Genomic DNA, 27284 nt, shown 5'->3' on the forward strand with positions numbered 1-27284 from the left:
GGTGGAATTTGAAGCAGATCTTCTTGATCCAAATTCAATTTTCTTTCCACTCTTATGATCCTATGGAAGACTGGAGACTTGGTGAACAACAGAGATAAATTCTGTTGTGACAAAATATCCAAAAGGGTGCCCCAGATGGCTAGGTGTGTTCTACACTCTGCAATTACTCATTGGATCCAACATGGAAACAAGTGGAACAACAGTGGAAATCAACAGTCATATAGACTTTATTTAGTGTTGTACTTATGACATTGGAAATGTCTTCCCTTCCTACCAAGGGCTGCTTCCCTGTTGGGGAAGGGGACATCATTATAGCACTGAGCTGGATATGACTCTTTACTCCCATGCTGAAGCAAGGAATAAGAAGGAAAATAGATGAGTTATTGTTTCTTGGCTTCTCCTCTTAGGGAGCTGGAAGAAGGCCAGCTTTGGAGCCAACTGAAATGCTGAAAGTATTGTGACACAGGTATAAAAATGCCATTGGTGTGATGGTCTAGAAATATTCAATGGCAGCTTGTGGGTAATAAGTCTTCCCCACTGCAACTTTCCTTCTCTGATATTTTCCATTTCAAAAAAACTGGCCTGTGGCTGTAATGTAGTTCTGTAACCTCAAACCCTGGAAGAACACAAGACAGAACTTGGAGAGAGAAAAAAAAAAACACCAAATGATCCATTAGCAGTTTATTATCACGTAGGAGTACTGTGCTAACACATTAGATAAAGACAGCTCAGTAAATGTCCAAACATTGATGGCAGCTATTTGCTGCCAGGTAAGAGATGCAAAGTAACCCAAGGCACTCAGCAATTTAGCCTGTTCAATTAGGACCATCATGTTTCTTTAAGTTCCCTTCTGGGATCATCAAAGTACTACCAAATGATACTAGTCATCCTCCCTTTGATTGGAAAGCATGGCTAATTCACTCGAGTCTTCATAATTCTTCTATCTTTGTCCATTGGTCGGATGCTTTTGGTAACACTGATGGTGACTTCTCTTGCTGGCATCTGCTTGCGCTCTTTTTTCACCTGTTAAAAAAGGTTTACAATATTTAGATATGTCTCCATTGAACAGCCAAAGATCTCTCTTTCATAATATTTTGAAGGGTGGTAGAGGGAGGGAAAATGGATTAAGTCACTAGCAGCAAGTAATATTCTCCATCTAGGACTCATTTTTTGGAATTAAATTGTTCAAGTTAGGAGTAATATATAAATGTTCTTCTAATTGGCACAGTTGACCTGGGTCTGGGGCTGAGGTCAGGAAGATTCCTCTTCCTGAGTTCAAATCTGGTTTCAGACACTTAATGGTTGTGTGACCTTGGGTAAGTTACTTTATCCTATTTGCCTTAGTTTCCCCATTTGTAAAATGAGCTGGAGAAGGAGATGGCAAACCATTCCAGTGTTCCTGACAAGAAAAACCCAAATGGGGTCATGAAGAGTTGGATATACCTGAAAATGACTCAACAATAAAACAGCACACACATACGTATGAATACATATATACTATATATTTACAGGGCAGTTAGGTGGTGCAATCAGTTGAACACCAGGCTTGGAATCAGGAAGATTCATCTTCGTGAGTTCAAATCTGGACTCAGACACTTAATAGTTGTATGACCTAGGTAAGTTACTCTACACTCTTTGCTTCAGTTTCCTCATCCGTAAAATGAGTAAGAAAAAAATGACAGACCACTCCAGTATCTTTGCCAAGAAAACTCAAAATGGGATCACAAAGAGTTGGATGTGACTGAAACAACTGAACAAAAACAAAATGAATAAACAATTACTAGGACTTTATCTGACATTTATATAGTATTTTAAGAGTTGCAAAGCACATTGCATAATTTCAGCTATTCTGATCATCACAACAACCTGCTCAAGTAACTGAGTCTGAATGACATTACATGACTTACCTATGATAAATAGTATGTGACTGAGGCCATAAAACTAAGGCTTTTCTGACTTCAAGTTTAACCCTTTGGCTACTCCACTACAGGATTCTCCCTTTCAAAACAATATTTTAGAGGTTGTTGTTACTGTTGTTTTTGTTGATGTTGTTGATGATGATGATGAAATACAGAATCTCCCAAATATCTTAGTGAAATTTTAAGCTTTCCATTCCATGCTGATATATGATACTATCCAGATCCTGGTGATTATTCCTGGACCCCAAGATTATTCTCCTTTATCATATATATGGTCAGTCATTTCCCTTTCTAAATTTCTCACTTTTCCCTTAGATCTACTATTGCTTCTATAGCACATTACTGGAGGAAGTCATACAAAATACTAAGTAGTCCACCACATATTTATCTGCTTTTTCTTCAAGGCTTTACTGCCGCATCACAATCCTTTTACTCTTCTCTGATTGACTTGCTGTTGCATTCCTCACTGTGGCCAGTCCAAACCTCTTCCTCAAGCCATACAACCCACCTTTGTTCTCCTTCTCAGGACAATCTCATCTCATGAGCTTCTTAGAAGAAAATTCATTGGCTCAGCCCAGAGTCAGTCAGTTAGCACCCTGAAGAAAACAACCCTAGATTTTTGTTTTACCCAAACAGCAGTTCTTTCCTAGTGGCATCTAGAACTTCTCTTCACTCAGACTACCTAGTCCCATTGGGCCAGGATAGATATTAGTAGAAAAAACTAACAATCAGTACTCTTGGGAGCAGGGAAGAGACAAAACAACTTCTTTAAAATAAGATTAATTGATTCATACATATATACATACATAATTCATACAAAATTGCCTAGTCTGGACTGGGTGACTGGTGGCTGTAACTGCCATTTTTGGGAGCACCTGGCAAAGTGCCCTAGAATAGTAAAGATTATACCTAAGGAAAAACTTACTTATTCAACTTTATCACTGAAATAACAGTTCCTAATTTCCAAGCTTGCTTTAAGGTTGCAACATTATCATTCTTTGTGGAGTATTAACAACAACAAAGATATAATCTTTATTTGCACTACAGAGATTTTTTTTTAAACCCTTCTGTTTTGGAGTCAATACTGTGTATTGACTCCAAGGCAGAAGAGTGGTAAGGGCTAGGCAATGGGGGTCAAGTGACTTGCCCAGGGTCACACAGCTGGGAAGTGTCTGAGGCCAAATTTGAACCTAGGACCTCCCATCTCTAGGTCTGGCTCTCAATTCACTGAGCTACCCAGCTGCTCCCAGTGATTTTATTTTAAGACTTGTCAAGAGGCTGTTTCTGGGATTTATAAACCACTGTTGTTCTTGTCTTTCCTTGATAAATAAGGAATCTGTTTAAAACCAGACTCTCCAAGGTGAAAGGGAGAATCCATTCAGCAAACGTCATGCCTAAAAATGACCCCCTCCCTCCCCACCCATACATCTTTGAAAAATGATCTTCCTAGTTTTAATGAGAGGGACAAGAATACCTGTCAAGGTGACCATGTGCTTTGGATTAATTCTAATTGCTGGGACGTTTAGGTTTAAATTTAACCTAAATTTGCCTCTTTGCAACTTCCACCAACCTCAAGACTTCAAGATTTGACTTTTCAGTCACTTGACAGCATAATGACAATGAAACCTGTCAAAGGAAGTTAGAAATACATTCTGCAAATAGCATATCTACTTTGGAACTGTCCCAACTATTGCATCTCTCATCCATTTGGGTAGGAATGGGAATGACGGCAGTACCCAAACATTTTTTCAATGACTGGCTCTGAAATCTTAGTATTCAACTCATTTCAACAAGCATTATGTTCCAGGCTCTGGAAATGCAAAAGAAAAATAAAATTGAAGATAGCCCTCACTCTCAAAGAATGTATTGGGGAGGGGGTGGTAATAAGGGAGAGCTACATAGATAAACATCAGATTATAGCTCAGGTCTAGCATTCAGTGTGAGATTGATTACAAGACAGGCTTTATTTCCCCGTCAGAAACTGGAAAACACAAAGGACTCATACCAAGGTTTACAAACTGTCAGCACAATTCTCTTTTCTATGCTGAACTTCATCTCACCCAGGCAGTCTTCCAGACAAATAAGACTAGTCCATGGTTGGGGGCCTCCTTGCCAAAAGGGAAAACAGTAGGAGTAATAAAGAATAGCCTTCTTTCCTTCACTACTGAGAGTGCACATTATTCACAGTAGCACGGGAAGCCAAAGACTGGTTTTTCTTCTTTACATCATGGCTCTCTCCCTTGTCTCTCTTTTGCTCTGGTCACAGAGCTCCTCTCTTTGGTCAGAAAGTTGGTGTTGCCCTTTAATGACTTCTGTGACCATATGGTTCCTCTTCTAAGAATATATCAATTCTCCTCTCTCTCCTGGGGCCATATAGTTCCCCAAAAGGGGAATATGCATAGGTTTCTGTACTAGGGAACCAAGTCTGTAGTCCTTCTGCTATTTGTGTATTTAAGCTGTCATCTCTCGGACTCTTACTTTATCTGTCTCTTACTCTCTCTATCTCTGTCTCTCCCCACCTCCTTCCTTCCCTCCCTCTAAGGAGTATACCTATTACCTCTCTTAAAGGGTAAATCTAAAGATGTAGCTCAGTCGTCAAAGGGCCAATTGTACACAAGGTGAGCGTACTTGTCAACACTTGATTAAGAACTATAATCAATATCAGATCAAGATCACAAATGTGATTTCAATCGGCTTGCTTATATCTTGTATATGGAGACATGAAATGTCCTGACATTTATATATATATATATATATATATATATGTATGTGTGTGTGTGTGTGTGTGTGTGTGTGTGTGTGTGTGTGTGTGTGTGTGTGTGGCTTTGAACTCAAACACAATTTCCCAGTTCATCAAGCATGCTTATACCCTAACTCAAAGACCAAGGATACTGGAGACTGTATAGTGACATTTCTAATTCTATCCTTTCTCTCCCTTCCCCTTCTATACTGATTTCTGGGAATTTAATTACAAAGGGCACAAGAGATTGAGGATAATAGGAGGATGGAAAGATCAAGTGAAGGTTTTTTTCAGATCGAGGAAGATATGAGCATGTTTGTAGGCAGTCAGGAAAGAGCTAATAGAGATGGAGAGATTAAAAATAAATGACAGAAAGGGGTTGGTGGAAGGGGCATGTTGTAGCAGATAGGGTGGAATGGTATTGCTTGAGCAGGGAGAGAAGGAGAGCTACTTCATCATGTGAGACAAGGGTGACTGGCTCAGTCTAAATTCTGAAAAGCTCCTTTGGTTCACAGCAACTGAACCCAATATGTGAAGATGCCTTGCAAGTGATATTCAAGTGAATGTTCTTAAGATAAAAGATTTAAAACTGGAAAGCCTAGCCTCAGATATATCCTAGCTATGTGATCCTGGGCAAGTCATTTAACCCCATTTCCCTAGCCCTTGCCACTCTTCTGACTTGGAATTGATACTAAGGCAGAGGGAAAAGGTTTAAAAAAAAAAGAATTTAAGGCACCTTTGAGATGTATCTAATCTACCTCCTCCTTTACAGATAAGAAAAACAAGGCCCATAGAGGTGAAGGGACTTATCCAATGCTATATAGATAATCAAGTGGCAAACCCAGACTGGTAGAGACCAAGAAGAAACATTCACAGGAAAGAGTTCGGTTAAATGAATAGATTTGAGTGCCATCTGCATCAATGTGATCATTGGACCTGTGGATGAGGATAAGATCATTACAGGAGACACAGTAAAAAGAAAAATGAACAGAGGGTCTAAGCTAGATCCTTAAAGGATGTCTATGTTCAGGGAGTGGATTCAAGGAGGATGAACCAATAAAAGAGATCAAAAATAGGTCTCTAGAAAGCAACTCGGTCATTTTATTTTTACTTTTCTATCTCCAATGCCTCCACAGGGCAAGTGCTTAATAAATATTTGTTGACCTGAATTGAGCAAGATCATTGTTTTGTTATATGAATTGGAAAAGTATTTGTGAAGTTCTTTCTATGTGCCAAGCTCTGGAGTAAGCACTGAGGCCATAAGTAGAAGAGACAGACTTTCTTCAACTCATTTTACAGATGAGGAAACTGAAGCAAATGGGGTTAAGTGACTTGCCCAGGGTCACATAGCTAGTGTCTGAGGTCAGATTTGAAGTCAAGATGATTGGTGTTCCTGACTCCAGCCCTGGCACTTTATCCACTGCACCACCAACATTTATATTATGCCAACAATTATATTCTACCACATTTAATGTTGTGGATGAGACCCTGTAATTTCATTAATGAGAGGAACTCTTGAGAAGGAAAACCTCTCAACCAATGCAGATGATTCATATCAGAGGCTTGCTCAGGACCACAAGGCTTCTTATGTGCAAGGTAAAAAAATGGACTTGGACACTGCCAGGTTCTCCCTGTCTCCAGGTCAACCCTCTGTGCATTGCTTCAAGCTTTCTCCCTCTTGTGGCTGTTTTAAAGCTTGGGAAACTTCCAAGGGGTCTAAGAGGCATTCTCTCCCCATCTTAGCAGTCTATAGATAGATGTAACCCCCAATCCCAAAGCCCATTGGTTGGGGATTCTCTCCTTATTGGTGGAGATTAATGCAGTGCCTGCCAGAAGCATGGGGGGCTAGAGATGGTGAGATCTCCACCAATAGAGTCACATATCAGTGGGCTTTGGGACAGAGTTACATGGAGGGAGGTTAATTGAGTTGTTTCACTTCAGCAGAACCTGGCTAATTGTAATTTCAAGTACAAAGAGCAGGAGGAAAAGCTGCAGGATCATAGTGCATGCAGGTCACATCCTTAAGGAATGCTCTGACAGAGAGTTCTTGAAATAATGAAAAGGACTTCAGGCTTCTAAGAGCTAAAGGTTTCTGGGTCAATGTATAACCTCTCAAGTGCCTAAGGTATTTGAATCAGGCAGGTATTTTCCTTTCTGATGTGGTTTCCCAGCAGTAGTTGTACCCAGTCATTTAGTGAATTATTTTCTTTAATGAAGGCCAACGAGAAAGTGTCACTTCATTTAAATTACTGGCTGCTTTTTCTTGTGGCTCCCATTTTAGAGATCAGTGGTGCCTCTGATATCTTTCTTTTGAGGTTGTTTTAACTACCTTATTGTTCCATAAGCTTAGTGGACTCTCTCTAGAGGGTCAATTGTACCTTGTGTTCTTTTGGTGGCCTTTGACTGCTGCCCTTCCTTTTCCTGCTGTTTGGTTTTTAACATCTGTAGGTTTCCTGCCCCAGGAATCTGGAATTCCTAGGCCTATTAGTTGGACTTTTTCATTAAAAATTATTCTCCAGTCATCCTTTCAGTGAAGAAGCCAAACTAGAAACAATAATGCCCTGGCATCCCCAAATCTATGTGGGTTTGTTTCTCTCAGGATTCAGAAGTCAATTACCCAGCTTTTTAAATTCCAGAGAAAGGGTTTTTTTTTTCATTTCTTAGTATAGACATGGACTCAGTTAGGGTACAGTTAACAGATTGCTAAAAGTCAGGAAAACTGGTTTCTAGTTTTAGTTTGACTATTGAGTGACTCAGAACAGGATCAAATTGATACCACCATTCTTGGAAAGGACACACCATTACTACATTTACCATGTCAGTGACTTCCCAGTTTAAATCACCCCTCCCTAGCCACAAGTTGCTATTTATTATCTTCTATTAGAATGTAAGCCCCTTGAGAGAAAACCTTATATTTTAAATATTTGTATTTCCAGTTAGCATTGGGTCTATAATAGTAAAGGTTTAATAAATGCCCTTTTTTCATCTATTCTGAGCCTCAGTTTCCTCCTCTGTAAAATGAAAGGAATGGGTTTGGTCTGGATGATTTCTTATATCCTATCAATATTCTGATTCAGGACTTGGCAAAAATCCCTTTGGTCACTTTAATTTTCTCTTCAACAAATAGAAATCCAGATGCTATCCGTCTTACCCAGACTCCAAAGATTCCACCACACCCACATGAAGGATTTTCCTACCCCTTGGGCTCTTTGAACGCCAGGTTCAAGATTTTGGAATGTATCCTTTAGGGAGTGGGGAAACCATTGGAAAATTTTGGGCTGGGAGATGATATAATTAAATATTTTTTATTTTAATAAGATTAACTTAATCTGTGAATTTAAGCTACAAGACAGCCAAAAGGCAGAACACAAAAAGTATCTGTCTGTAGGGGGTAAAAAGAGAGCAGAGTTTAGGAAGCTGGAATTTGAATTTCTTCAGCTGACCTCAAAGATAGAAAGGCAGATACTCTTTATGTGAATACTTCCCTCTAATTGAATCCTCTAATTGAAAATCAAATCTATAACATCATATCATGATGAAGAGTGGAGAAAAGCCTAGAAAAAAGTAAACAAGCCTGTTCTAGATAGAATCCCTAGTAACAGAGCCCTTGGCTTAGGTCAATGAACAGATATAGCAATTAGCTGAGAGAGTTTGTTGCAAAGAGCTAGTTATAAGAGTAAGAAAAATATGAAGTTCAAGGCAGGAAGATAGCACAATAGATAGAACACCAGGCCTGGAATTGGGAGGACCTGGGTTAAAATCTGACCTCAGATACAGCCTTGCTGTGTAGCCTTAAGAAATTCTGAGTACCTAGCTTTTGCCATTCTTCTGTCTTAGAAGTGACAGTAAGACAGAAGGTAAGGATTTTTAAAAAGAAAAAGAAAGAAGAAATTCTCTTGCATTGCCTTAAAACTCTCTGTCTCTCTCTCTGTTCCTCTTCTGTTCTCTGTTCTCCAAAAAACTGGCAAAGTGATTTTCCTGAAACCTGTATCTGTGCTGGCAAACCTATGGCACATGTGTCAAAGGGGGCCCTCAGAGCCATCTCTATGGGCATGTATGCCAATGCACAAGCACAAAGTTTGCCAGAGTTCATTACTAGAAAGCCCCAGGGCTGGGCAGGGGGGAGAAGGGGGAGAAGGGAGATTGGGATTCTCCCCTCCCCCTCTCCACAGGCACATAAGGACATTTCTCACATCACCTGAAAAGTGGCTAGACTTCTTATACTGGAGGTGGGTCACTCAGCAACAACATATTCTCCAGCCACCCTGAAGTTGTTTTTTTTAACCAGACCAAGTAATGATCAACAAGTCACTGAAAAACCATGTTGACTTCTTCCATACCAGAACTATATAAGTGGCAACTGGAGACCCCCATAAGCAAAGCTACCACTAGCTCAATTTTAGTCAACCAAAGATATTTGTATCCTATAGTGGTCTGTGTCCAGAAGTACCAACAGTGGAGGATTCACTGGAGAAAGTCACAGGGTTGTCAGAAAGTTCTTTATAAGTCACAGAGAGGAAAAGTAGGTACCAACCAACATGGTGGTCCACTGAACTGAAAGTCAGGAAAACTGGTTTCTAGTTTTAGTTTGATAGATGAATGACTCATGGCAAGATCAAATTGACATTACTATTCCTAGAAAGGACACACACTTAATTCTTCATTGCTCCCTCCACCATCTCAGTGACTTCTCAGCCACAGCACTGAGACCCCAACAGATCAGGCACATGGGCTCTATGGTCAGTAACACTCATATCCTAGGTGCCAGAGGGGGCCCTAAAGATAAAGCACTTTAAACACCAAAGATCCAAATTGGGGAGGTCAGTAAAAAAAAAAAACCACGGGCGACCCAGGGTAAGATTAAGCAAGGCTGATTATCTCACCCAAAAGTGCAGTAGGACACTAGGCTACCACTGGCTAGTGAGGCTCTGGCCACCAGAAGTGACTCCGTGTTTGACCACTGATTGACCATCCCATGGACCAAGAAGTTTCTGTGTATCTATGTCTAGGTTTAGTTAGTTAGATTTAGTCAATGAATGCATGGGGCTACTGATTATAATCAGTTTAATAAATCATCATAATCCAGGTCTACAAGATTAGCACACTCTACTAATCATAATATTCTTGTCAAGGTTGATATAGGATAGGGCAAAGAGTTTGGAGTCCTGGCCACCCACTGATTAACTGGCCTTAAGTGACCTTTCCCAACTAAAATTCCTTGTGAATCTGCCCAAGAAAAACAATCAGATTTAAGAAAAGAGACCCAGAAATCTGGGCTTTCCCTTGGGGTATACTTCCCTTGGGGCTGAAGAGCCATACACTTTCATGCCTGTCAGTAATAAATGTTTGACTTAAATCCTTTGACGAGTTATGCTCCTTCCTGGTAACTCACCCACGTCTCTGCACACTTCTCTACCTGAGCAATGAAAGGTTTGCCAGTTGGGTCCTTTGAGCTGTCCGAAAATGAAATCAGCTGCCCCTTAGGAAATGGGTTTTACTGTTCCCAAAGGTCTTCAAGTAGAGGTTAGGTGACCACTCACTGTGGATTTTGTAAAGGGAATTTCTGTTTGGATATGGACTGGCTAAATGATCTCTGATATCCCTTTAAATTCTGAGTTTCTGTTAGTCTTTTATTTTTAGTTCTTAGCTCCTTCTGAAGATGAGACTTTTTTCAGAGGAAAGAAAAGGTTGCTTTGTGAATGGTACCTTTTTTTGCCTTCCATGGCCTAAATGTCCTATGAACTTTGGAGATAATGTTTCAATTATGCTCAGGACTAACCAATTATCTCAACTTCCCTGTGAAAAAGGTAAAAGGTATTAGGATACCTTTCTTTCAGATGAAGCAGTCAAAGTGACAAAGGCTAAAGCAATTTGCTGGAGCATCTGTCAGAATCACAATGGACCCAGACCAGACCCACAGAATACTGCTAAATTCCCTGTTTTCTATGGGAACCCCATTTGCCTTTCCTACTATGCTATCCAAGTTCATATGAGTGGCACAGTCCCAGTGTTAATCAGCCAGGGTTTCCTAATGAATAAAAGGCAAACCTTAAAACAGCTTTGTTTGTTCAAACCCTGCATCATTTTTTCTCAACTTTTCAAGCCCCTTTAAAGAAAGACAAATATTTAACAAACCTTTGATTTCTCTTGGACTCCATTGGTCTCTTTGACATTGCTTCATGGATTTTCAAGGCACTAACAGGGTCAATGAAGACATTTGATCTTTGCAGCTCAAACAAGAGTCAGCCTTACTTAGATCATTAGACAGGGTATAGACACTGCTAACGTCCAAGATGGAAAGAATTCTGGGAGCCATCAATAAATCCAGTATAGAAGGCAGATGGCCAAAGGACTGCCTTGATTCAGCACAACTTGTAAGTTTTCATCCACAAAAATTGTTTAAAGACAGAATAATGAGCACTCTGAACTTTAGTCTTAAATATGCAACTGATAATTTTGTTCTGGAGGCCTATAAAATGGAGATGCCCAGTGGTTTACACACCAAAATGGATTTCAGGCTTTACAGGGATTGGGAGGTTTGTGTAAGGTTGTTTCCTGGGCTGGTTCTATTTATTTAGTATCAATGGCCCATTAACATGTATAACCTGTTAGTGAGTTAGGAGGAGGTCTAACCCAAGCATGTGAAGACTTCCACTGGCAGATGGGAAGAATTTATTCCAATTGCCATAAAAGCAGTTGAAACAGATGCTGTGGAGAGATAAGAGCTTGGTCAACCATGAAAGGCATCATCCACTGCATCTCTGACCATCACCAATCAACTTGACTTTTGACTTGCCACTGAACTTTGATGGCTCTGTAAGAGAGTGAGATTCACTAATTTGGTGCAACTCTGCCTCATCTAAGTTCAATTTATGTGCAAGTCAAGACATCACCTAGTACATAATGTCATTGGTCTTCAAAAAATGAAGGGTTGAACAATAACCCATGTATAACACTCTGCCCTGAGAGGGATACAAAGAAGTGGGGTATAAGCTCCTAGAGGGCAGAGGCTGTGTTTGCCTTGTTTTAATTTTTTATCTTTGTATCTGAGCAGAGTGGCAAGAACATTTATTGATGTTTGTTGAGTTGGAAGAAATCTAATTTTATTTATCTTTGATCTTCCAAGTTGTTTCCCTGAGGATAGGACTGGTCAACTTTGCAAGTGTGTATTAGTGATGCATAAACATAACTCAGGAGGTGGATCCTAAAATCTCAGGTGACTAGTGACATATTATATCAATAATATGGAAATAGGTCTTGATCAATGACACATGTAAAACCCAGTGGAGGGGGCAGCTGGGTAGCTCAGTGGATTGAGAGCCAGGCCTAGAGATGGGAGGTCCTGGGTTCAAATTTGGCCTCAGACACTTCCCAGCTGTGTGACCCTGGGCAAATCACTTGACCCCCATTGCCTAGCCCTTACCACTCTTCTGCCTTGGAGCCAATACACAGTATTGACTCCAAGACGGAAGGTAAGGGTTAAAAAAATAAAAAATAAACCCAGTGGAATTGCGTGTTGGCTACAGGAGGAGGGTGGGAAGAGGGGAGAGAGAATATAAATCATGTAACTGTGGAAAAATATTCTAAATTAATTAATTAAATAAAATTTTCCAAACTAAAGTCTCGGGTGAGTTGCTAAGATTCTTCTCTCCCTTGTCCATCACACCTCATCAACCCTCCCAGAGGGAGCACCAAGCCATTTTCATGTATCTTTACTGAAAAATGCCTTTTGGATAAGAAGTTCTCAAATGAGAGTATCTCTGTCCTAATTAAAGTATGCTAACTGTTTATAGGACCAACATTTTGTCCCTCAGAAGCTTCTTCTTTGTTCCCTCCTTCTCTCCTTATTAGTCTCTACAGAAGAGTTAGTTGTTGAACAATGGGCAGAATACCAAACAACAAAGGACCTCAGTTCATTATTCCAGCTCTGTCAGGTACATCTCAAGTTGAGATTAATATGTTTAAATGATGCAAAATTTGATTTAGTGCAATTATAAAATGATACTAGGCTGCATTTAAGGTAATTCAAATCATTAATTTAATTAATGCAAAGTATTTGATCAAAGTTTTAATATGCTGCTACATCATTAATCTGAATTTGCCCATCATGAAGGGTGGATGCAATATGCAGCTTTGTGATACAATGAAAACATTTTCCCTTTCTCTAAATCTTCATACATATGCAAATGTTAAAAATGCTATTTTTTTTTAAAGATCCTTTAACAAAATGGGCAAAAGGAAAAGTACTTCAGATGGTAGCATGGCTAATGCAAAACAAAACAAACAAAAAAACAAAAGGATTTTCATTATATTAGAACAGAACTATGATGTATTTGAATGAAATACAAGTGGTCATAGTAACCCAAAAAACTAGGATGTCTGAATGCCTGAATCTATGGTTCATAATATTATGAGATATACAGGAAAAATAAGAGAAAAAAGGCAAAATTGCATCAGCCTTTTTGTATTTTACAAGTAATTATGAGGAATAGAAGTATTACAATGTTAGAAATGAAGGGCCCTTTAGCTATAAGAATTGAAGACTACAGTGAAAACCACATTTCTATTAGCAGAGTTACCGTTCAGATAAAAGCTTCAAGTCTATATAGGACAGTGAAAGAAAATGGAAATGAAGTAAATAGTGGGAAAAAAATTTTTTTTTAAGTAATGGTCCCAAGGCAGAAGTGCAGGAAGGGCTAGACAACTGGGGTTAAGTGACAGGGTCATACAATTAGGAAGTGTCTGAGACAAGATTTGAATTCAGGACCTCCCATATGTAGATTTGGTCCATAATCCACGGAGCCACTTAGCTGTCCCTAGTGACATTTTTATTGCAAGTGTTGGGTGGTTCAAACACTTTAGAAAGTGAGTGAAATATCATAATGTTACAATTCTTTGAAAGGCAGTCAGTGTAGATGACACTGCCACAGCTAAACAACATGATGCTTTGAAGAAAATAATCAAAGAATGTGAATCCATTGATCAACAAAATTTTAATGTAGATGAAACAGGCTATTCTGGAAAAGGATGCCTTCCAAAATTTACATTTCTAAGAAGAAGAAAAAACTCATCTTGGATTTAAAGCTCTAAGACTTGCCTAACATTTTTATTGGAAGGCAATACAGAAGGGGATTTTAAATGAAAGCCAATGCTTGTTTATTGGTCTGGAAATCCTTAAGCTCTAAGTGGCTACAATCATTGAACTCTTCCAGTTCTTTGGCATTAAAATAAGAAAGCTTGAGTGACTAAAGCTGTTTTTGAAGACAGATTTTCATCATTTTAGCCCAGCTGTTGAAAAATTGCAAGGACAACATTATTACATTTAAAGCATTTATATTAGATAATACTGAAGTCATCCAGTTGCACTTTGTTCACAGTGTGGAAATGTGAGCATGCAGATTCACTGACATTAGGATAAAGACTTGTGTACCTATATGGATATGTGTGAAGATTTAGAATAAGGGAAGATATTTTCATTGTAATACAAGTAGAGGCTTAACTTTGTGTATATTTTGTATTTTTTGCTTTCTGTAACTATTCTGTTACTTTGTAAAAAAACTTGAATGAGACATGCATTTTTCTTATGTGCTTTGATGTTGTGTTAATAAATAATTAAAAAAATTTTAATATCTTATTGTAGAGAGCAGCTGGATAACTCAGTAAATTAAGAGCTAGACCTAAAGATTAGAGGTTCTCCGTTCAAATGTGGCCTCAGACACTTCCTAGCTGTGTGACCCTGGGAAAGTCACTTAACCCTCATTGTCTAGCCCTTACCACTCTTCTGCATTGGAACTAGTATATAATATTGATTCTAAGATGAAAAGTAAGGGTTTTTTAAAAAAAATCTTACTTCAAAGGGTCTTTTTTGATATACTGGAACCAATTATATTGGACATCTAACTTCATGTAGTTAATATTTGAATAATGTGATCATTTCATGGGACTCATTATTTGCACTCATCAGGACCTACCTATACTATTTCTGTGATCTTAGGGAAGTCATTTAGCCTTTCTGGCCTCAGTATAATCACTTATAAATCAAATGATTGAAGTTAGATGATTTTTAATCATTTTCATTTAAATTTTATTTTCAATAATAAGCATTTATATTGTTTTTCCTCATCTCTCAAAACTCATAGAAAAGAAGAAGGAATCCCTGTATCATGTAAGCATGGATATACAAATTCCCAAATTGTACATGTTCAAAAATGCTTTTCTTACTTCTTAATCAATTTCCCTCTGTCTTGAGGCAGGCAGAATTCTTCTTTATCACTTTTCTGGAATCATCTCTGATCAGAGTTCTTAAGTCTTTAAAATTATTCATTTTTATAATATTGTCATCACAGTATATAAATTGTTCTCTAGTTCTGCTCAGTTCACGCTGCATCAGTTCTTACAAGTCTTTTATGTCTCTCCGAAACAATCTTTTCCTTCATGTTTTATAGCACAGTATTACATTTGTGTAGTACAATTTGTTCAGCTATTCTTCAATAGATAGACCCCCCTTTAGTTTCCAGTTTTTTGCCACCACAAAAAGAGCTGTTATAAATATTAGGGGACATATAGTCATTGATCTCATTGGGATATGCAGTAAATGGTATGGCTGGGTCACAGAATATGGAGTGTTTAGTAGCTTTTTGTTCATGGTTCCAGATTGCTTTCCATAATGATTGTACCAATTAAGTTCCACATCAATGCACCAAGGTACCTGTTTTCCTGTAATTCTGCCAAAATTTGTCATTTTCTTTTTTCTCTCTAATCTTTGTAAATTTGATAAGTATGACAAAGAAGCTCAGAACTGTTTTAATTTGTGTTTCTATATTGTTAGTAGTTTGAATAATTTTTATAAGTATAGTACATATTGTTACTTGGAAAACTCGTCATATCCTTAGACTTTTTCCATCTGTTGTAAATTGGCTCTTTTTCTTATAAAATTTGAATCAATTCCTTATGTAGTAGTTCTTTCCCTTCTTATCTTAGCTATATTGGACATATTTGTGCAAAACCTTAAAATTTTATGCAGTCAAAATTATTCGTTTTCTCTTTTGTGATCCTTTCTATCTCTTATTGATCATGAATTTTCCCACAAACACAAATCTGGCAAGTAAATAGTTTCTTGTTTCTCTAATTTGTTTGTGACCTGTTGTATCTAGGTCACATCTTTTTGGAGCTTATCTTGGTATAAGTTGTGAGAAGTTGATCTAAACCTATTTTTTTCCATCTTGATATCTACAATTTCTAGCAATGGTAGGAGAGGATAAAGAGTCAAATAATGACTCTTTAACTCATTAGCTGAGGTATGTGTGTCCTTTGAAGATTGGATTCCTAGGCTTTTTTTTTATTTGTGTCCCTAATTGGTTTTACTGATCTAGATCTCTATTTTTTTAACCAGTACTAAATTATTTTTGAGAATGACTGTTTTGTAGTATAGTTTGGAATCTGGTACTATTAAATCCCATTCATCCTTACTCTTTTTTTTCATAATTTGTTTATTTTGAGACTCTAGACCTTTTGTACCTCCTGATACATTTTTATTATTTTTTCTAGCTCTATAAAATATAGTTAAATTAGAGAGTTATACTGGTATAGCACTAAATAAATTCATTTTATTATAGGAATTCTGCCTATTTCATGGGCAATTAATATTTCTCCAATTATTTAGGTATGTCTATTTCTGTAAATATTTTATAGCTGTGTTTATGTAGTTCTTGTGTTTATCTTGGTAGGTAGTCTCACAAATATTTTATATATCCGATAGTTATTTTAAATAGCATTTCTTTTCCTTTCTCTTCCTTCTGGATTTTCTCAGCATAAAAATACTAATGATTTGTGTGGATTTAATTTATATCCTACAACTATTCCATACTTACTTATTGTTAAGGTCGTTTCCAGATTGAGATATGTAATTTAGTTACTGGATTCCTTTAATTCCTTCTCCCTTCTTCCCCTTTGCTCTCCCCTTCACTCCCATTCTAAAAGTCACATTTATTTGCTACATGTGTAATAAATGTAGCTATCTTTTCTTTTTACTTTCCCAGGGACTTTCATGGCTAGACTTGCCCATCTCTTCTTGATGATACTTCCTTCTGTGACTGTCAACCTCAATTTATGAAAGCCCATTTAAATCATCAACATTCCTTCTATCAATTAGCACTCATATCATCCAACAGTGAGTAGATCCCTGAGGAAACAAGAGAGAGTTTTATAAGGTAAAGGACAGAGAAAAATTAGGCACATGGGGATGCTGGTTATGGCCTTTAATCTACTATGCAAATATATGTTTTAAATCGTTAAACTTTGTATCTTTCCCAGTACTCAAGCACAGTGCTCTGCACATAGTAGGCTCATAGATACATATATACATAGAACTAACACATAATATGTGCCAAGCACTAAGTATACAAATACAAGCCCAAAGAAAGACAGCTCCTACCCTCAAGGAGCTTATATTCTTTTATTTCCTTTTTAAAACAATCTATTTGTTTGTTACATTAACTCTCTCCTTCCCTCCCCTCTCCTTATTAGAGAAGGCATCATTTGACAAAAAAAAAAAATCTGTATATATAAAACTGTGTCTTACCTGTTTCCGTGAGCTTACACGTAAAAAAGTTTGAAAAATGGGAAACAGGAAGACGTGGAAGCAAAGATGCTGAAGTAGTGCTGAGGATCATAATCTAATCTAGATTTGAAGTAGGTTTGACTGTAGGTTTGACTGATGTAGTAGTAGTATAGTAGTAGTCTCTCGGTAACTCAGGATGATGATTCTCTTTGTGCACTTTCATCTGTGATGTAGATGAGTGTGCACAAAAACACTTGTGCATGAAGGAGATTTAAGTGGAAAAGTCGATGCACAGAGACAGTTCCACTGTCTCGGCTTTGGAAGCCTGGGTCCAGTGGCATGAAAAGTCGTTACACCTGGAGACTTCCTCAGCTGCATTGGATGGCCATGTTGTCCTTTGTGCTCCAACACGCCCTAAGCACTCCAGAGTGCCTTGCTGCGGCGCCCTCTCAGCCGTTGAACCTTCTTATTGGTTTCTTCCGTCTGTTCAGCCAAAGCAGTCTTCACATGCTGGGTAAGCAAAGCCCTGGTTTACCAGGGGTCGACGACCCAATGGCTACCCTCACAAGGTTTAGCCAGCCTGTCGAAGCCATTGCCCAGGGTGTGGCTGCTGCCGCATGCTAGCAGCTACTGGGAGCCACAAGTGAGAGCTGGGTGTCAGGTGAGGGTCAGAGGCTGGAGAGCTGCCCTAGGAAGGCACGACAAGCCCTCCATACCAGAGCACCCCATACACCCCACTATACTATTTATACTATTAAATATAATAATAATACTATTTAATCGATAAATGTTTGTTAAATTAAATCAAATTAGAGTTACATACAGATTAGTTTGGAATGAGATGCAAAAGACCTGAATCTGAAACCAGGACCTTCCAAATGGGCAATTATATGACTGTGGACAATTCATTTTTTATCTCCAAACCTCATTTTAATCACATATGTTACATGAATATGGAAATACTTTAATTCCCCACCTTATGGGCTTATGTGTTCAGTCATTTCAGTCATGTCTGACTCTTCATGACCCCATTGGGGTTTTCTTGGCAAAGATACTGAAGTGGTTTGCCATTTTCTTTATTTTATAAATTCCATTCATTTTATAAATAAGGAACTGAAGCAAACTGAATAGAGTGACTTGCCCAGACTCATAGATTCAGAGTACTGAGACTGGATTTCAACTCAGAAAGATGAGTTTTCCTGACTCCAAGCTTTGATTCTATCTATTGCACAACTTAGCTAACCCATTCACGGGGTTACTGTGAAGAAAATATGTTGTATAATATAAGGTGATATCTAAGTATGTTATTATAATTTTACTCAGCTCAGGCTTTGGGACCTAGAATCCTAGGAAATTGATTGAAGCTTTCACAGGCACAGACTTGGGGTAAAGTTGGTGAACCAAAGGAATGTTCTAGGGATGCAAATCAGCAGGGTTGTATATGTTGTTTTTGCCCCAGAAGCCATCTAATCCAATTCAGATGAGAAAACTTAACCCATGGAGGAAAATTCCATGAACTTACAATTTTCTTATTTGTAAAATGAAAGGATTAGATGACTTATCCAAGGTCTCACACAGACCAAAAGTATCAGAGGCAGGATTTGAAGCCAGATCCTCTGACCCCAGAAACTATGGAACTCTTTTCACTATACCAAACTACCACCTGAACAATGGTTTGCACAGCAAGAAAGAAATATTGCTTTGTATTCTGAACTTAGATAAATCATTCACTCACTTCATTGTTACCCATTTGGGATAAGTTATTTTTGTTACTGTTTTTTACAAAATGTAGTTTGAGAGGAAATAAACTAAAACAACATGTAAAAAATTAAGTAATTAATTAGTTTAAATTAATTAATTAAATTAATCATTTTCTTCATCTTCAAGATGAGCTAGAAAAGGAAATGGCAAACCATTCTAGTATCATTGCCACAAAAACCCTAAATAGGGGTCATGAACATGACTGAAACATTGAACAACTACAATTTACTATGGTGTTAAGAGTTTACATAAACCATCTCACCACCAATGAATGCCAAGGCGAAGAAGTGAGCTTAAGCTTGGAGAGCAAATGTAGCAAAGAGGCATTTCACAGGTCCTGGAAGTCCTTTTGCTGGAATCCTTATGGTGTTCTTCCTTAGATGAGTTGTAACGTTTCTGTTGCTTTACAAAGCCATCAAGATATTTATCTCACTTCATCCAATCTATCCTTGGGAGACATTGTTGGGAGCTAATTCCAGGGATACTACTAGAACACTCTGAGCGTAGTGCAAAATCCCCCAAGGTTTAGAAACTCACAAGGCTATCTATTCCCATATTATCAGGTTGTTTAGGAAAATCCTTAATTTTAATAGCATTTTCCCTGATCCACCCCCTTTACACAAACAAGCATCGTTAGCTTTTTCCATTTTTTCATCCACTTTCAATGCAGAATAGGAAGGTTTTAGTTACACAATTAAATGACAGCAAAGGTCTTGAAACATATGGGCAACTATTCTTCCCACTACATTATTGATCTAAAGTAGAACTATTCTAAAAGTGGAACCGTTCAAAATTGTATTGAAGTGCTTTTTTTTTCATTGTTTCATTATTGTTCTTTATGGTTGTATTGCCTTCCACATGACATCCCACAGTGAGCCTTCCCTTACAATAAAAGGGAAAAGCTAAGGAAAATGAAAACATCGTTACCATATCTGATAGCATAAGAAACATTTCACACCCATAGATCTCCATCTCTCCAAGGTAAGGAGAAAGGTTCTTCATTTTAAAGAACATAATTTTTGCTAGCATAAACACAAATGGTTCCAATCAGAAAGCAAAGAGTAACTCATCACACAAAGACCCATATGGGAACTCTTCATCTAATTTAGATTTTCAAAAAGACAAGTTCATAATGTGGAAAGTGCTTTCAGAAAACGGGTATACTGATGAACTGTTAGTGGGACTGTAAATTGATATAACCTTTCTAGAAAGCAATTTGGAACTATTCCCCCAAAGTTAATGAACTGTGTAGAACTTCAGAGTTAACCATACCACTGCTATGTCCATACCACAAAAAGATAAAATAAAGAGGAAACAGATCAATGGTACAAAAAGTATTTGTAATAGTTCTTTCTGAAGCAGTAAAAAAGTGAAATTTACAGGGTTCTCACTATAGGGCTAAGATGCTATCCAGACATTTTCAGTCATGACTAGTTCTTTATGACCCCATTTGGGGTTTTCTTGTCAAAGATACTGAAATGATTTGCCCTTTCCTTCTCCAGTTTATTTTATAGAAGAGGCAACTGAGGCAGATAGGGTGAAGTGACTTGCCCAGGACCACACAGCCCAGGAGGTATCTAAGGCCAGATTTGAACTCAGGAAGATGAGTCTTTCTGACTTCTTGACTCTTGGCATTCTATCCACTTCCCCACCTACCTGCCCATACAAATGCAATGAACTATAAGGAATGGTGAAATGAACGGTTTCAGAGAAAACTAAGAAGATTGATATGAACTGACACAGAATGAAGTATGAGAAGGATAATGTATACAATAACATTAGAAAGAAAACAACTTATAAAGTCTGGGAGTTCTGATAAATGCAATGACAAATTGTGATCCCAGAGAACTGATAATGAAGCATGTGACCTCCTGATAGCTTATGTATTCAAAATAAAAAGAGATAGGTTCATTTTACAAGTTGCCAATACAGAATTTGCTTTTCTTGATTATGTATATTTGCTATGAGATCTTTCTCTTTTTCCATGGGAAAAGGGAGATAAGTAGAAGGAGAAAAAATAATGATTGATAATTTAAAAACAAATTTAAAAATATGTGTGTGGATGATTAAGGCTAACATAGGGCACAAAAATGTGACAAAGTCCTTTGATGAATTGTATTAGAAAATATGAAGGCTAGTGGCAAGAAAAGAATGAGAAAAAGTTTTGTGTGTGTGTATGTGTGCATGTGTTTTAGCTAGTTCATTGTTAAGAGGAAAATCAGGGACAGGAAAGAATTGCTGATTTGGGTGATGATGACCAAAAATGGAAAGCAGGCAGACCTGTTCATTTCCTAGCTTCCTTTCTTTCCCCCCACCCCCATCAAGAAGAATGATTTCTAACATGGGAAGGATAGAAGAAAATTAGTAATGAAGGAGTTGCCACCCAAGATAATTGAGAAGCAGATAAGAAAGTAACTAATGACCCTCAATGAAATTAGGACACCAGGCACAAGTGAACTATACCGGGGATACTAAAAGACACAGAATGATTACAGAGACATTTTCAGTGATCTTTGAAAAATTGTGGATAACAGGAAGTACCATAGGACCAAAGAGAAGAAGGGAAGTGTGTCTCAATTATTTTTTCTTAGAGAAGATAGTATATTTTTCAAACTATAGAGCCAGCAAGCCTATCTATAATTGAAGTTAAAATTCTAGAATCAATTCCTAAAGAACAGTTTATGAGGAGTTAGAAAGGAAGAAGTGATCACTGAGTCAGGATGCTTTCTTCAAGAACAAGACAAATGTTATTTCTTTTTTTTTTAATAGAATACTAAACTGGTGAATTAATGAAATGCTATAGGGAGGGTTGTTCTGGTAAAATGTTTAATAACTGTCTCAGTGGGGGTGAAATGTATGAGAGATGCACTTTTAAGTTTAATTTGATTTATTGACTTGTTATCCCTCACTATCTTAAGTCTAGACAATCAACAAAACAATAAGTCAAGATAGAATATGTAGTTAGCTAATTTCCAAGGTGCAAATGCTCACACTGAAAATGTAGCAATTGGCTCTTGTTAATCAGTTTGAAATGACTCTAGCATTCTCTGGGAAACAGGCAGAGTATATCTGACAAAGATTCTCCTGTTAGCCTTGTGGGCAGATGGAGAGATGTGGGATAAGTAACAGCACAGTTAGACAGATTTAGGTCTGATAGCATGACTACACCCAAAGTATAGTGATTGATGCGTCAATATCATCTGGGGGACATCTGGGGCAGTAGAATACCCAGGGAATTTTCCTTGGTCTAAGAACACTGACCTGGATAGAGTTTATTAGAGATGAAGTCTTATACTTTGGTTTGAAAAATTTGGATGAGGGTAATGTGATTAGAGAGGAGTTTGTGAGGAAACAATCTGGGAGGCTTTAGAAGATGGCAAGCTCAATACAAACAACATTGTGAAATGGTAGTCAAAATAACTAAAGTGAATTTGGGCCACATTAAGAGACACAGGTTTCAGAATTGAGGAAGTAAAATTCCACTATATTCTGCTCTGATGAGATCTCAGCTGGACACGATAATTTAGGAAGATCATTGTTAAACTGGAGAATATCCAAAGGATGATGAATAGGGTAGGGAAGGGTCCCAAGTTCATGCCATGTGACAGTTAGTTTGGACCAAGAGATGTTTAACCTGAAGGTTAGAATGTGGGGGTGGTACAGAAGAGCTATTTGCAACTATTTAAACAGTGTTGTCTTCTGAAAGATAAATTAGTCTTGTTCTTTTTAGCCCTGAAGGACAAGACTAGAACCAGTCGGTAAAAGTTACAAGGAGGCAGATTTAGGGTTCTGGGAAAACCTTTAACAGAGCTATCCAAAAGTGAATAAAGCTGCCTCCAGGGAGTTGCAGATTCCCCTTCATTGGAAGTCTTCAAGAAAATGCAGGATGACTATTTCTCAAGTTTGTTGTACTGAAGATTCTTTTCCCACTAGGAATGGGATTAAATGGCCACTGAGGTTCATAAAGCACTCAAATTCTGTGAGATAGATAGATAGATAGATAGATAGATAGATAGATAGATAGATAGATAGATAGATGGATGATTGGATGGATGGATAGTAAACAATATAGCTAGCATGCTTGTAAAATTTGCAAATGACAGGAAGTTGGAAAAGATAGCTGATATTTCATCTGACAGAATCAGGATCCAAGAAACATCTTGACAGGCTAGAATAATGGGGATTGTAAAAATAAAGGATAGATCATGTGGCAAGACAACAGTTTGTCTAAAAAATATCTGCAGGAATATCTGCAAGCTTTAGGGCTCTGCGAACTCAAAATAAGCCAGTTGTGTAATATAGTAGCCCCTAAAAACTAAAGCAATTTAGGCTGCTAATAAAACCATTATAGGCATAATCATAAAAAAGCTAACATCTACATGCTGCTTGAAGATTTGCAAAATATTGTCTCATTTTATCCTTATAATAAGCCTGACAAGTAAATGCTATCATTATCCTCAGTTTACAGATAAGGAAACTGAGACAGACAGGATAAGTAACTTGCCCAGGATCATACAGCTAAGATTTGAGGTAAGATTTGAACTCAGATCATCCTGACTCCCAAGTCTTTATACATTGTGCTACCTAGCTACCTCTAAATCATTGTTTTCCTGGGAGAGAGTTCTACCATACTCAGTCCTGGTCAGATCACATCTGGAGTATTGTATTATATTCATGGTTACCATATTTTTGGAAGAACATTTAAAAATTGGAGCAGATCCAAGGGCAACCAGGATGGTGAGAAGACTAGAGGCTGTGCCACAAGAAAATAAGTTGAAAGAACTAGGACTATTTCCCTGGGAGAAGAGGGGCCTAAAGTTAATAAGTACTTGAAGGGCTATTAAACTTATGGCATGGCCATAGCTTGAGACTTGTCAGGGACTCTAGTCTGACTATAATTTTACAGAAGAAACTGAGGCACTTAAGTGATTTTCCCAGGATCACACAGTTAATAAATGTCTGAAGCAGGACTTGAACTTAAGTTTTCCTAACTTCAAGTCTAACATTTTATCTGCCCCACTTACTTGTTCTGAACAGTACCCCAGAGAGTAGAGCTAGTGCTAATGGGGTAGTAAGTTAAACAAAAGTAGATTTAAACACAATGTAAGGAAAGAAAATAAAAAGCCTTTCATTTAGAGCTATCCAAAAGTAGAACTGGATGCCACCATAAGATTCTGAATTTTCCAATCACTAGACATTCTCAAGATGTTACAAAAGGGATTCCTACTCAGTTAGAGGCTGGAGAAGATGAACTCTGAAGTCTCTAAAAGACCCTGAACTCTCCAGTGTTTCCTTGATTCTGTGTATAATTCCCTCACAGATCCTGTTCTCTGGGGTGGTAGCTAGATAATTGGATTATTTTTGCTAATCTCCTTATGAAGATTCTGCTATAAGTTATACCTCCTCCTATCAAAAATGTGTGTTTAGTCAAAATAACAAACTAAGTTAATATTTCCTAAGGAGAGTTGAACAACTGTAATTTAGGGAGCAAAAGTAGTATCCCCATTTTGTAGATTAAGATTCTGAGGCTCAAAAAGATTAAATGGTTGACCCATGGTTACCAGAGTTTTCATTTAAACCTGGTCTCCTAACACCAAGTTTAGCTACTTGTACTATGGAGTATTGCTGTATTTCAAAATGCATTTGTAACTTCTGTTAAGTTACCATCTGGAGCCAGTTGTTGTTTAGTCATTTTTCAGACATACTTGACTCTTTGTGACCCCATTTGGAGTTTCCTTGGCAAAGATACTGGGAGTAGCTTGTCATTTCCTTCTCCAGTTCATTGGATAGAAGAGGAAATTGAGGTAAACAGAGTTAAGTAATTTGCTCAGGAACACACAGTTAGTAAGTGTCTGAGGCCAGATTTGAACTCAAGAAGATGAGTCTTCCTTACTCTAGGTCTGGCACTCTATCCACTGCACAGTCCAAAGGAATAACTCCAATGCTGAGAAATGTAGTTGAAGGCATATAGACTAAAGATATTTGGGGGGGAAGATACTCCCTTTAGTATCTTATAATGAGGCATGCCCAAGATGGAGGTACGCATCTGAGGGATAGTAGGGATCTGCTTCTGGGAGAAGACATCCTTGTTCCCCTAACACCTGAGGGATCAGTGTCTTTCTATTGGCTGTGTAGCCAGAATGAGCTGTCTCTAAAAAAAATAGGTTTAATTCTCACTTTCCAGCAGCATGTTGGGGGGTAGAAATTTTGTTTGCCCACAGCAGAGCACTATGAACTGAAGGAAAGGCAGCCTCCCACCTCCCCATTTAGTCTCTGTGACCTCAAGAATGGGCAAGGATTTGGGTCTGTTTTGTTTGCTTTTGGGGGAAAAAAAGTTCTATTAAGTGTTTAGTATGTACCAAGTCCTTTACTAAACACTGGGTTATAAGAAGAAAAGTAAGATAGTCCTTGTTCTCAGCGTACTTCCAGGCTAACTGGGAGATAAGACATACAAAAGGTTTCACTGGCAACTCAGGCTCCTTACTCCTACTTAAGTCATGGGCATGCAAGAAATGGTAAAATAATGACTAGGAATGGGACTTGGAGTCGGGAAGACCTGGGTTCAAGTTCCGCCTTTTACAACTACCAACTAAGAGACTAGGTTCAAATCACTTGACCTCGTGTACCATAGGCAATATTTTTTTCTGTTATTCTATTGTCATGCAAAATACACTTCCATATTGGTCATTGTTGTAAGAGCATACTCATACATAACCAAAACCCCAAAATAAAACCATAAATACACTGAAGGGAAATATGACTCCAACAGTCATTCTCTGGACATAGGCAATATTTTAAGATGTTATACTATGTGATTATGAGCCTCCATGCTCCTGGAAACTCCTTTTTTTTTTAAACCTTTACCTTTTTTAAAAATAAATATTGAGTATTGGTCCCAAGGCAGAAGAGCAGTAAGGGCTGGACAATTGGAGTTAAGTGACTTGCCCAGGATTACACATCTAGGTAGTATCTGAGGCTAGATTTTAACCTAAGACTTCCCATCTGTTGGCCTGGCTCTATCCACTTAGCCACCCAGTCATCCCTGGTAACTCTTTAAAACCATAAAGAGGAAATTTGGCACACTGGAAAGAGCCTTAGATTTGGAGTCAGAGAACCTGGATACCTTTCTAGATTCCACCATGTATTGCTTGTTTAACACTCTTTAACAAATCCTGTGGGCCTCCATTTCTCATCTTTAAAGTGAGAAAATTGGACTACATGAATTCTAAAGTCTTTTTTAGCACTAAATCTATGATCTTAATTTATAAATGAGTTGTCAATCTGTATCAAGGGAAGCAGTTTCCACTTTGGGATCCTTTATGCCTATAGATTTACCGGGCTAAAAAATGACCAGCTTGTGGTAAATGAAATGCTTTCTAAGGTTCTCAAACTCTTTCAATTCATGAAATCTACCACACACCCCATCACCGTCATCTACAATTCTCTTTCTCAGACGAAACATCATGACACCCACCCTCCTTCCCAATTCAATATGTGTTTGTTGTTGTTGAGTCATTTTTCAGTTGGATCAACTCTTTGACATGATGAGCACCAGTGAAAGATTTAGCTACTCTAATCAATACATTGATCCAAGAAAATAATAAAGGACCCATGACAAAAAAAAAATCCTATCCACATACAAAGAGAGAACTGATGAAACAGAGTTAAGATTAAAACATATCATATTTCACTTTATTTTTCTTGCTTTTTTGCAACATGGTAATATGGAAATTGTTTTACATGACTTTGCATGGATAATGGATATTTCTTTCCTTTTCAGTGGGTTGGAGAGGGGATGGAGGAGAAAATTTGGAACTCAAGATTTTAAAAAATAAATGAAAGAAACAAGAAAAGAAAGAAAGGAAGAGAGAAAGAAAGAGAAAGAAGAAACAAAGAAAGAAACAAAGAAAAAAAAGAAAAAAGAGAGAGGAAAAAACATATATTTGTTTTGTCACTAAATGGCATTTGTATGACTTTATACCCATAAAAGTAATCTTGCTTCAAAAACATTGCTGGGTCCAATAGGTCCAGCCCAGCTGGACTGGACTGGGTTGGACCAAGTTCAAAGTAAAATCTTGTGAAGTGACTCTGCATTATCTATAAATGTAGAGTCTTCAATCTTTAAGCATCTATGCCAGCTTTGGGGCATATTATAGGAGAGTCTGCAAGATGGAAGAAAACTAATTCCTTTTATTATTTGAATGTATTTAACTTAAATGATCAGGAATGGGGAATAGTTCTAACATACACACACCCCTTTTCTGCTTCCTTTTGTGTATTGTCTTTTCCCTTTAGATTACAAGCT

General features: G+C 37.8%; 1 protein-coding gene across 1 annotated transcript in view; it reads right to left on the reverse strand.

Moving 5' to 3' along the window:
- Positions 1-666: 666 nt before the first annotated feature.
- BAALC (BAALC binder of MAP3K1 and KLF4) overlaps positions 667-27284 on the reverse strand; it is a 108017-nt gene continuing 81399 nt past the window's right edge. The window contains exon 2 of the mRNA XM_007488182.3: positions 667-1023. Coding sequence (XP_007488244.1) covers positions 941-1023 — 83 coding nt within the window. The 3' untranslated portion in view covers positions 667-940. The remainder of the gene's footprint in view (positions 1024-27284) is intronic.

Source organism: Monodelphis domestica, chromosome 3 (genome assembly GCF_027887165.1).
Source record: "Monodelphis domestica isolate mMonDom1 chromosome 3, mMonDom1.pri, whole genome shotgun sequence".
NCBI lineage: Eukaryota > Metazoa > Chordata > Mammalia > Didelphimorphia > Didelphidae > Monodelphis > Monodelphis domestica.